The sequence below is a fragment of the Dipodomys spectabilis genome, unplaced genomic scaffold, assembly GCF_019054845.1.
Source record: "Dipodomys spectabilis isolate Male_0828 unplaced genomic scaffold, ASM1905484v1 ptg000030l, whole genome shotgun sequence".
Lineage (NCBI taxonomy): Eukaryota > Metazoa > Chordata > Mammalia > Rodentia > Heteromyidae > Dipodomys > Dipodomys spectabilis.
This window is the reverse complement of record NW_024870707.1, coordinates 12981575-12993575: the sequence shown is the minus strand read 5'-3', so window position 1 is coordinate 12993575 and position 12001 is coordinate 12981575. Positions and strand designations below refer to the sequence as shown.

The 12001-nt window shown below is 56.3% G+C and overlaps 1 protein-coding gene across 1 annotated transcript in view; it reads left to right on the top strand.

Moving 5' to 3' along the window:
• The window catches only part of Cpt1a (carnitine palmitoyltransferase 1A), a 43416-nt gene extending 31683 nt beyond the window's left edge, over positions 1 to 11733 (top strand). Inside the window, exons 11-19 of the mRNA XM_042675987.1 lie at positions 480 to 668; positions 773 to 878; positions 2332 to 2448; positions 4568 to 4732; positions 5989 to 6123; positions 6275 to 6427; positions 7237 to 7350; positions 7480 to 7572; positions 10062 to 11733. Of these exons, the coding sequence (XP_042531921.1) occupies positions 480 to 668; positions 773 to 878; positions 2332 to 2448; positions 4568 to 4732; positions 5989 to 6123; positions 6275 to 6427; positions 7237 to 7350; positions 7480 to 7572; positions 10062 to 10148 (1159 nt within the window). The 3' untranslated portion in view covers positions 10149 to 11733. The remainder of the gene's footprint in view (positions 1 to 479; positions 669 to 772; positions 879 to 2331; positions 2449 to 4567; positions 4733 to 5988; positions 6124 to 6274; positions 6428 to 7236; positions 7351 to 7479; positions 7573 to 10061) is intronic.
• Positions 11734 to 12001: the final 268 nt, after the last annotated feature.

Here is a 12001-nt window from a genome sequence, read left to right as displayed (position 1 = left end):
TGGGCAGGGGGGAGGGGGGAGGGGTGGGCGGTGGCGCCTGGGCTTCCGGGGCTGGCCATGGGGTCCTGGGCGCTTCTCCTGGTCCTCATCCTCCTGGGGATGGGCAGGTGACTCCCGCAGATGATGACCTGTTGTCAGATAAGGCAGTCAGGGGAGTTCTTTCTTTCTGGGGTGCAGGGGATGATACTGAGGGCCTAGTGCAGTTAAGGCAAGCCCAATCTGCAGAGAAGGTTCTTCACGGCCAGCTCCAAGGTAGAAAGGAGAGGATGACTTGCTTTGGGAAGAGAAATTCAGCCAGGCACCCAGCGGCTCACACCTGTAATCCCGGCTGCTCAGAGCGCTGAGAGCTGAGGACCGAGGTTTAGAGCCAGCCCCGGGGAGGAAAGGACCAGAGATTCCTCTCTCCAGTGAACCACCAAAAAGCTGGAAGTACAAAGGTGGTCCCGAGGTTCCTCTCACGACGCTCGATCGTTACCCAGGGTGCCGTGGGCCAAGTGTCGCCAGGCGTACTTCAGACGGGGCAAGAACAAGCAGTCCCTGGACGCGGTGGAGAAGGCGGCGTTCTTCGTGACGCTGGACGAGACAGAGCAGGGGTACAGGAAGGAGGACCCCGTGGCGTCCATGAGGAGTTACGCCAAGTCGCTCCTGCACGGCAAATGTTATGACAGGTACGGTGCTGGCCTGCGGCCCTGGTGTCCCCACGCCTGGCAGCCGTGCCCTGGGCTGGGCGTTTCCCAGCACCGAGGTGCCATCACCGCCGGTGTCCCTACAGGTGGTTCGACAAGTCCATCACCTTCATCACCTTCAAAAACGGCAAGATGGGCATGAACGCCGAGCACTCGTGGGCGGACGCACCCATCGTGGCCCACATGTGGGAGGTGAGTCGTGGCGGGGGATCAAGGCCAGTCCAGGCTGCACTTGAACCCCAGGATGCTTCACTTGTGGAGTAGTCAGAGTCCTGAGCGGGTCAGTACTGCGCATGCGGTCTGGCACTGAAGGGGGAAGGCCCAGGTCGTAGAGTGGGGGGTTCAGTGTTGTGCCCCAGCCGGTCTCCCGCTCCCCACAGCTTCCTTGTTCTCTTCTCACACTTGCAAATATTCCAGCCTTGTTAGCCCAACCCCTCCGCCAGCCCCCACCCACCCACTGCTGATCAGCAGCTTTCACTGAGGCTCTTTACGCTGTGAAAAAGGTTGAAGTTTTTTTTTTTTTTGGGGGGGGGGGGGTGTCCGGTCATGGGGCCTGAACTCTGGGCCGGGGCGCTGTCCCTCAGCTCTTCAGCTCAAGGCTAGCACTCTACCACTTGAGCTACAGCGCCACTTCCGGCTTTTTCCTTTTTGCTTATGTGGTGCTGAGGAATGGAACCCAGGGCCTTCATGCATGCAAGGCAAGCGCTCTACCACAGCCACCTTCCCAGCCCAAATGTTGAAGTTCTTAAAATGATCAGAATATTAAAAAAAAAAAAAAAAAAAAAAAAAACTTTATCTCCCAACCCAGCTTTTTTTTTCCATTTATTTATTTATTCATTCATTCATTCATTCATTCATTCATTTATTTTGGTGGCGGTCCTGGGGTTTAAACTCAGGGCCTGGATGCTGCTGTTAAGCTTTCTTGTTCAAAGCTGCCCCTCTACCACTTGAGTCACAGCTCCACCTCCAGATTTTTGGTGGTTAATTGGAGATAAAAATCTCATGGAGCCAGGCACCGGAGGCTCTCATTTGTGGATTGTGGTTCAAAGCCATCCCAGGCAGGAAAGTCCATGACATTATCTCCAATGAACCACTAGAAACTATAAGTGACGCTGTGGCTCAAGCTTAGAGTAATCACCTAGAGCTGAAGAGCTGAGGGACAGTGCCCAGGCCCAGAGTTCAAGCCCCACAATCGACCAAAAAAAAAAAAAGCTCATGGATTTTCTTGCTGGTCTGGCTTTGAACTGTGCTCCTCAGATCTCAGCTTCCTGAGAAGCTAGGATGACAGGCGTGAGCCACTGGTACCTGACTCCTATCGGCTATTTTATTTTTTATGGTTCTGGGATTTGATCTCAGAGCCTTGAGCTACCCTCACATATTATCGAGTTGGAGGGGAATTTCTGGGTCAGCAGGAAAGATCCTACACCTGGGCTTGGCTTGGCACTGTTAGCGGGGGGGGGGGGGGGGGGGGGCCACTTTGGTCCAGCCAGCTGTGTCAGACATGAATTAGGAGGCACCGGCGGGGGGTCTGTGGTTGGACTGGTTGCTGGGGTAGGGGACCCGTATTCTGTCCCAGAGCTCTGCCGAGAGGGGCCGAGGGGCACTGGGTGGGGGTTTTGTTCAGTCTCTGCCTCTTGTGTTTCAGTTTGTCATGGCCACGGACGTCTTTCACCTGGGCTACGAGGAGGACGGGCACTGCCGAGGAGAGACCAACTCCAGCATCCCCCACCCGACTCGGCTGCAGTGGGACATCCCGGAGGAAGTGAGCAAGGCCGCCCGGGCTGGGGGGGGGGCACCCAGAGAGCTGCTCCCCAGCAGCCTCGAGACCACACATGCTTCACAGCAGAGTGCAAAACCCAGCACGTCGACTCACATTACTCTTCACTTGGTCTGTCTGTCTCTCTCTCTCTCTCTCAGGATTGGATTCAGGATCTCATCCTTGCTGGCGAAAGTGCTCTAGCCCCAATCTATTGAGTTGAAATACTCTTAAATGGCTAACTTAAAATTTTCAAAACTTAAAATACATTTTGTTCCTCTTAGGCCAAGCACCAGTGGCTCATACTTATAATCCTAGCTACTCAGGAGGCTAAGAACTGAGGTTTGAGGTTTGAAGCCAGCCTGGGCAGGAAAGCTTATAAGATTCATCTCCAAGTAACTACCAAAAGAGCTGGAAGTGGAGCTGTGGCTCTAGCAGTAAAGCATCAGCCTTGAGTGAAAAAAAGCTCAGGTATAGCACCCAGGCCCTGAGTTCAAGCCCCAGGTCAGGCACAAAAAAAAAACAAAACAAAAAAAGATTCTTAGACTGATAACTGGGTGTGGGTGGTACATGCCTGTAAACGCCAGCACTCAGGAGGCTGAGGCAGGAGGATTGTACGTTTGAGGCCAGCCTGGGCATATGGCTAGACTGTCTCAAAGACTCTTAGATGCAGCCCATCAAGTAGGAGCCTTCTGGGGAAGGAAGGTTAGTGCAGGGAGCAAGCACCTGGCAGGAATAGTGGGAGACATTTTCACAGCGTACAGTTCCATTGCTGGTACCCCGTAACCCAGGCACTACCAAGAGATGCCACCTCTGCAGAGGACTCAGGCTCTTCCTCCCCACCACACCCCCGCCCGCCCAACCTGTTGCTCAGAACTGCCCCCCAGTGGTTCACTGGATAAATTCATGCGCCCCCGTGACACTTGCCAGGCCATGGTCAACTTGGGGGCCCATGGTGGTGGGTGGGGTGTATGGGATGGGACCTGGGTGATGTCCTGGCCCCACCTCTCAGCATCATCTGCTGCCGCCCCTCCTCCTGCCAGCCCCTCCCCTCTCCTTCCCTCCCCTCCTGGGCCACAGTTCATCTTTCACAGTTTCCCCCTTCCCAGGACATCAGAGTTGGGATCTTACAGGAGTCCTTTCAGCCAGACTTCTGCGATTGACTCTCAGGTCCCTCCATCTCTCTGCCTTTGATTTTTTTTTTTGGTAATAATGGGATTTGAACTCAGGGCAGGTTCTCTAAGGCTAAGCCATGCCTCCAGCCCCTCCCTACTTTGTGCTTTTCTTTTGTGCCAGCCCTGGGGTTTGAACTCAGGGCCTGGGTGCTGTCCCTGAGCTTCTTTTTGCTCAAGGCCAGCACTGTACCACTTGAGCCACAGCTCCTTGGAGATAAAAGTCTCATGGACTTTCCCTGCCTGGGCTGGCTTGGAACTGTGATCCTTAGAACTTAACCTCTTGAGTAGCTAGGATTACAGGCGTGAGCCAGCAGTGCCCAGCTATGCTGGTTATGTTTGTGATGGTATCAGGCACACACCTAGGGGGAGATCGGCTTATGTCAGGCTAACCTGTGTCACTGGGGTCACAGACGTGTCCCACAATGCCCAGCTCCTGCCATCAGGGCAGACTTTCTGCCCAGGCTGGTCTGGAATGGAGATCTTCCAATCCCAGCCCCCCAGGACGACAGGCATACACCATGCCCGACTATGTATGGAGGAGGGTCTCGCTTGTATAAGCCCAGGCTGGCTTTGAACTGCCATCCTCCTGATCTCAGTCTCCCAAGTAGCTTGGACTACAGGCATGAGCCGCTAGTGCCCAGCTCCTCCCAGGTCTGTTGTGGCCCTACAGTTGTTCTGTTTCTTTACTGCATGTTTGTCTCTTCTTCCCTCATCATCTAGCTGCTCAGACTTCCTGTAGGCGGGGTTGTTTGAAGTTCCCTTTGGGGTGTCACAGGAGCTGGCCCTCACCTGCGGGCCCCTTTCTGCTCTCCTCCACTTCTGAGGGGAGAAGGGGTTCTGGAAGGAGCAAGAGGAAACGAGCGCAGCGCGCGTAGGGCGAGCCGGGGAGCTGGCTGGGTGTCCCCCGCTGTGCCAGCGTGCCCACTGAGGATGTGTTGTCTCTCCCGCAGTGCCAGGCGGTCATCGAGACCTCCCTGAACAGTGCCAGTCTCCTGGCCGACGACGTGGACATCCACTCGTTCTCATTCAACGCGTTTGGCAAAGGCTTAATCAAGAAATGCCGGACGAGCCCCGACGCGTTCATCCAGATGGCCCTGCAGCTGGCGCATTACAAGGTGGGCCAGCAGTGGGGTCCATCCTGAGCACTTCCGGGCTGACGTGGCCTGGCCGTATCCCCGCTGGCGTCCGGGAGAGGGCGCTGGCCCTGAAGCCCAGCCCTCCGAGTCTCCATGGGCCCCCACCTGGCTGGCAGCATTCCCGCCATGGTGCCATTGTGACTCTGACTTCTGCTCCGGTCCCAGGAGCAGCCGTGCCTGCAGGAGGCCAGGGCTGCTGGGGGAGATGTCCTGGTGGTGACCGAGGCGCTGACCTAGGCTTGCTGCTGCTGTTGTTTGCTTTTGTGAGACAGGGTCTCTGTGGTGAGCCGGCCTCAAACTTGAGATCCTCTTTCTTCTGGGCCCTGGGATTACAGGTGTGAACCATCACCATGCCCAGCCAGTGTGAGTGGTGTACACACATGCAGTGTCTGGCAGTCTTTGGGGGCTGTGGCTCAGTGCCAGTGGCCACCCAGGGGCCCCACATCCAGGCTGCCTCCTAGCTTCGCTCCCAGGGAGACACTTTATACCAGGCTTTACAGGCGAAGTGTAGAGAGATCTGGAAGACCAGAGATTGAGCAGTGGCCCCAGCGTGGGGAGCGAGGGGCTCTCCTGGATCAGTGTATGATGGGAGTGGGGCACCTGGGGCAGGGACGTGGGGGGTAGAAGCCGAGCGGCGGCAGCTGCCGAGCAGCGGTGGTAGCCTTCCTGCCTCTGCTGCTCCCTCCTGGAGCCCCGGCTGCATGTTGTTGAGGCCTCTCCAGGGCTCTTTCCCAGACACCGGCCTCCTTGGTCCAACTCAGCCCTGCAGCGGCTCTCCCTCTGCCCGCCCCTGCCCTGCATTCCATCTCCCTCTTGGGGCTCTTAGGAAGCCTCCCAGACACCACCTCGTCCCCCTCTCCCTCTGCCTCTCGGCCCCCAGGCTGCTCTGCCCCTTCTGTGGGGGCTCTGTCTGGGCTTCCCTCTGCACACCCTCCCCGGACTCCCTCCCTCCCTCATCCACCCTCCCGCTCCCTCCCCTCCCACGGCTCTGCTGCCCGACACCCCTGCGCCCTTCTGACTGTTTCATGGGGGGTCCTGTGCCCCCACCCCTCCCAAGTGCCACCCTACCTGCTCAGGGCCACGCCTGGGGAGCGTGGAGCATTGGTATGACCCCAGGGTCACTCCCTTCCCCCCTCTCATTCCCCCCCCCCTCTGCCCGAGGGCCTGAGTCCATGGTGAAGTCCACGTCCCGCCACAGGCCTGGCCGCCCTCACGGAGCCTCTCTGCTTCCTCAGGACATGGGCAAGTTCTGCCTCACCTACGAGGCCTCCATGACCCGGCTGTTCCGGGAGGGGAGGACCGAGACCGTGCGCTCCTGCACCATGGAGTCCTGCAGCTTCGTGCTGGCCATGGCAGACCCCACGCAGACGGTATGGTGCCACCAGCCGAGCCGCATGCTGTGCGGCCTCACGCGGGGAGCCCGCGGGCGACACGGGGCCTGTGCGGTTTCCTCACCCGCCTTCTCCCCTCGGCTTCTCCCCCCCCTTCTCTTCCCTCCAACTTCTTCCCCCCGTGCGGCAGGTGGAGCAGAGGCTCAGGCTGTTCAAGCTGGCGTCCGAGAAACATCAGCAGCTGTACCGTCTGGCCATGACGGGCGCGGGCATCGACCGCCATCTCTTCTGCCTTTACGTCGTGTCCAAATACCTGGCCGTGGACTCCCCCTTCCTGAAGGAAGTACGTGGCCCTCGCCCAGTGGGCAGGGGTCTCCGTGCGTTGCTCCTGCCCTGCCAGTCCCAGTGGGCATCCGGCGTGGCTGTGGCGTGGGAGGCAGTGCTGGAGGACTAACCTCCCGACCTACCGGGCACGAGCACTTAGGCAGCGCTCCAATGCGCACAGACACCCACATCTCATTTTGCTGTGTATGTGCCGGTACTGGGGCTTGAACTACTCAAGACCACAAACTCTCACTTGGCTTTTTCTCCTCAAGGCTGGCACTCTACCACTTGAGCCATAGCGCCATTTTGGCTTGTTGCTGGTTTTTAATTGAGCCTCTCTGTCAAGACTGACTTTGAACTGTCATCCTGGGCACTCAGCCTCTTGTGTAGCTAGGGTTACAAGGTGGGCCACCAGAGCTCAGCCTACCTTTGTTTTAAATGATTTCAATGGGGAGTTTACAGACTTTATTTTTATGAATGGACGTGTGTTAGATTGCTCAAGCCTTCCTCCTTCTGCCTTCCAAGGGGCTGAGACTGTAGGCATACACTACCACACTCAACCTCATTCAGCAATTAGACTGTGATCCTAGCTACTCAGGAGGCTGAGATCACAGGATGTGGCACAGGGGTGGCGCCATTCCCCGGCTCGCCGCATGCTCTATCTGGTGGCACACTCATCTTGGAGCCCCTTTCCTGCCTGCTCCTTCTCAGAGCCAGTGTTGTCCTCAGGGACAAAGACTCAGGGTGTCCAAAGCAGCACCCTCAGGTGCAGCCTGGAAGACGGGGTGGGGAGAAGAGCCACTTGAACCTCACCTCCTTCCGGTCCAGGTGCTGTCTGAGCCTTGGAGGCTGTCGACCAGCCAGACCCCTCACCAGCAGGTGGAGCTGTTTGACCTGGTGAACAACCCGCACTACGTGTCTGGCGGTGGGGGCTTCGGGCCGGTGAGTGGTAGGGTGCCGGCCGGGCTCTGAGGGCCGCTGGGTCCTGAGGCATTGCTGCTGGCATGCGTGGCGGTGCCGGTTGCCTTCTGTCCCTCCGGGTCAGCCAGGCTGTCTCTTGTCTGCCTGCAGGTTGCTGATGACGGCTACGGTGTGTCCTACATCATAATGGGCGATAACTACATCCACTTCCACATCTCCTCCAAGCTGTCCAGCCCCGAGACGGTGAGGGAGGAGGAAATCCCTTCTCTTCTTGTGTTTTATGTTGTGCCGGTACCAGGGCTTGAACTCAGGGCCCTTGCATTTTTGCTTGGCTTTTTCATTCAAAGCTGGTGCTCTATCACTTGAAACACAACTGCGCTTGCAACTTTTTGCAAGTTAATTGGAGATTAGAGTCTCATGGACTTTTCTGCCCGGGTTGGCTTCAAACTACCATCCTCAGATCTCAGCCTCCTGAGTAGTCAGGATGACAGGCGGGAGCCGCTGGCAGCTGGCTTTCACTTGGCTTTAAAGACGTAGATTTAGTTCCATATGGCTGCCTTTGCTGTAGCAGCAGTTTTAAACCTAAATGCGCACATGCATCCATGGCTTTCTAAACATGTGACATTGGGAAGACAGACCCTGGACCTCGTGACGGAGCAGGTGGCCTCCCGCCTTGCAAGCACATTTAATTCATACTTTATTTATGGGCCTATCTTTTCTTCTTCTTCCCACATTGTCCATCTTGTGACAAGTAATGCCAAAGTTTGCAGGGTTTTTTTTCAATTTTATTTTACTGGATTGTATTTTATTGTAAAGGCGATATTAGCGTGGTTACATAGGTAAGGTAACGAGTACATTTCTTGTGGAACATTGTTACCCCTCATTTTCTCCTACTTCCGCTCCCCTGTCTATCCTCCACCCAGTTTTTTGTTTTACAAAAAGAATAGTTTAGGCTGGCTACGTGGTTCATGTAGTAGAATGCCTCCCTAGTGAGTGCAAGACTTTGAGTTCAACTCTTGGTGACACACACACACACACACACACACACACACACACACACACACACACACACACACACACACACACACACACCAATTCTGTATGCTGTGGCTCATGCCTGCCGTCCTACTTGAGAAGCTGAGATTGGGGGAGTTCATGATATTGGGCAGCCAGGGCAAAGAGTTAGTGAAACCCTACCTCAAGTGGTTGACAGCCGCGGCAGGTACCGAGTGCCAGTCTTCCCTGCCACCGTGGACACAGAGTAAATAGAGAACTTTGGCTCAGCCTGGCCTGAGCATAAATGTGAGGCCTTGTTATAAAAACAAAAAGCCGGGCATTGGTGGCTCACACCTATAACCATAGCTTCTCAGAAGGCTGAGTGCTGAGGATCGCAGTTCAAAACCAGCCCAGGCAGGAAAGTCTGTGAGACTCTTACCTCAAAGTAACCACCAGAAAACAGGAAGTGGCACTGTGTCTCAAAGTGATAGAGCACTAGCCTTGAGCAAAAGAATTCATGGACAGCACCCAGGCCCCGAGTTCAAGCTCCATGACCAACAAAACAACAATAAGACCCAGATTCTGAAATTGAAACCCCTTGTACATTTAAGGATAACTAAATAAACCCTGCAGCAAAAGGGGCTGGAGGTGCAGCATAAGTGTTCTCTAGTTCCTGCCTAGCGAGCATAAGGCCCGGAGATCCAACCCCATTTCCTCCAAAAAGAGAATGGGATTTATCCTAGATGCAGAATTTTGTGGGAGGGGCTTAGAGAACGGGTGGAGGGGAGGAGCTCACCGCTAAACACAGGCAGGCAACATTCCTAAAGAAACACTTCTGGTCCTTGGGAGGCTGAGGTGGGAGGATTGCAAATTGGAGCCTCGGCTACACATCAAAACCATGCAACCACAAAAAAGTCCAACACAAAAACTAGTTGTTGATTGAGTGACATGCCGCGTACCTGTGGCCAGCTCAGCCCGCTCTGAGGGACAAGTCCCTCTCCTGGTGTCAGGCCAGGGTCCTCCTGGGTCCTCAGGCAGGAACTGACCCCGACTGCTCATCTTAGTGGGGACCGGAGCACCCAGACTCCTGAGAACCCAGGATCTGCCTGTGGCTTGCTGCTTTCAGAGCGGACAGTGCCCACGTTGTAGCCACAGGAGCCGCCAGGTATGCAGGGGGCTGGCGGCTTGGATCTGTTGAGGGGTGAGAGCTGCAGTGACCTGCGCGGGAGCTCTGCGCACGTGGGCAGCCAGGGTTCTAGAGATGGCCCCAACCCTTCCCCAGGAGAAAGTCAGGGCTGCCCGCCCCCTCCATCGGCATCCCCTGTTCCCTCCGTTACTTCTCGCTCTTGAATCTGCAGGCCAGGTTCTGGAGCATGTGCGTAAGAAACTGCTAGTCGGGCGTTGCTGGCAGCTTGGAGGTTTAGGTTCACGTGGGGCGGCCTGGGTAGTCACAGAGGTCAAGGTCAGGTACAAGGCGGGTACCTCCGTGCATCATGGGCAGCTCAGACAGGGCCAAGTTCACAGGTGACAGAGCACATGGAATCTGGGGGTTCAAACCACAGGTCACCTGTGAGGTCTCACTCCCCCTCCCCCCATAGGGTCTCACACAACTTTGCCAGCACTAGCCTCGGTCTGCAATCCTCCTGTCTCCACCTTCCCAGATTACAGGTGTGCAGCACCGCGCCGGCCTGGATTTCTACATCTTGATGTGTTTTTGCTTTCTGTGTTTAAACCAGGATTCTCACCGCTTTGCAAAGCACCTGGGAGAAGCCATGACAGACATCCTCAACTTGTTTGGGCTCACACCTAATTCCACAAAGTAATCCCACTAGGCCACGGCGAGGGGAAACTGCGTGGCCTCCACCAAATGAAGAGTAGGCATCATCCTGATCCTAGCTCGGGATGAAAAAAACAAAAACTTCTCCTTCCAGAAAGCGTTGGCCGTCTCTCCCTCGCGTGGGAGCCCCACTGTGCGAAGCGCAGCCCTCCTGCTTCAGGGGCATCCCGAGGCCGGCATGGGCTCGTCCTTAGTAGGGCTGCAGCTTCGCACACGGAGGGAGCAGACGCTGCTGGTGTCGGCGGTGCTCTCAGCGCTGCCCACGGCGGGGCGCTCGCGAGATCCGTCCTTCCCGGCCCGTGCCACCATCCGTCCGCCTTTGCCATGTTTGGAACAAGCGGTGGCCATGTCTGTCCAGTTACTGACCCTGCACATTTTCAGAACCCAGTGCCTTAAAGACTGAGGCGGCGTGGCGTGAGGTCTTTGGTGGGGGCGGGAGGGAGTCCTGCTCCTTTCTCCCACCCTAGAGGGCCAGGTCCCTCGTGGGGACCGCGCTGCTGGCAGCCAGACACAGGACAGATGTGTGTCCGGCGTCCAGGACACACAGGCTGGGGACCTGGCTATGGGATTGGTGCCATGGGTGCATGCCGCGGGGCTGGCGTGACGATGGCCAAGAACTTGAGGGCGCAGGGCACCCTGACATCACACCTGGTCCATGGCGGCCGCCCTCATGTCTCCATGGCGGGGCCAGTGGCGGTAACATGGTAGTGACATGTCCCTGGTCGCAGTGACTGGTGCTAGGCCCGCAGCTCCCTGTCCCAGGAGTGCCTTTCGCCAGCAGGCCTGAGTGGCCACAGGGCAAGCCACGCACTGAGTTCCCTTCAGTATTCCATGTCGCCCCGCAGCTCCCATCACAGGGACATCCCCACGCCCCGGCCCGTGGTGACACGCTTCGCTGGCCTCTTCGTAAGTGGTGTATTTATTTTTCCCAGCCCTGGCCTGGTCCTCGCCGGCTTCGTCCCTTGTTGCTCCCACAGCTGCAGGAAGTGAGAGATGCGTGTGTCTTGGGGACAGCAGTGTGGTAAAACCCAGCCCCAGAGGCCCAAAGATCCTTTTGCTCTCAAAAGCAAGGATGAAATCAAAAGGCAAAACCGAGAAACCCCGGCAGCAGCGACGCTCCCACGCCTGGTCCTGTGTGGTGGACGTCCAGGCAGGGTGTGGGGGAAATGACCCCCCTGTGCCCCGGGAGAGAGGTGCCAGCCAGCGGGACACCTCATCAGAGCCACAAGTCAGGCGCTGGTGGCCAGTGGCCGATCTGCCCGCGTGTGCAGGCGAGGCTGCGCTTCGCTCAGGTCTCATGTCCCCAGCGTCTCCGTGGCTCATCCCGCAGTTATCAATGCAATTTTCTATTCCTTAAGAGGGAGAGTGGGTTTTTATTGTATATGTGGGAAGGGGGAGGTAAGAGTATCATGTATTTTAATTTGGAACAAACTAGTCTTACTGCAGCCATGGCTAGAATTCACTACCTTAGTCGGTCCATCGCATGTAAATACCATGTGCTCTTCTGGTATAAGTCTTAGAAACGCACACTGTGAGTAGGCAACCCTTAATAAAGCACTGTCTGTCTACTATGTTATTGTTCTGGGTGCCTTTGTCAGGGACCAGCCTCCAATCAGGAGGAGAACTATTAAAAGGAGGAGGGAGCCTGTGGACTGTTAACTTGTATCACTCACCTTCCTTTCTCCAGTGCCTGGCACATAGTAGGTGCCTAATAAACAGTGCTGCTGTATCTTAGTCATTTGACTTACTTAGTCTGCCTCCTTCCCCACCCCCAGGCTTCAGGCTGGTTAAGAAAGCACTCTGACTCGGAGCCATGCCTCCAGCCCGTGTGTGTGTGTG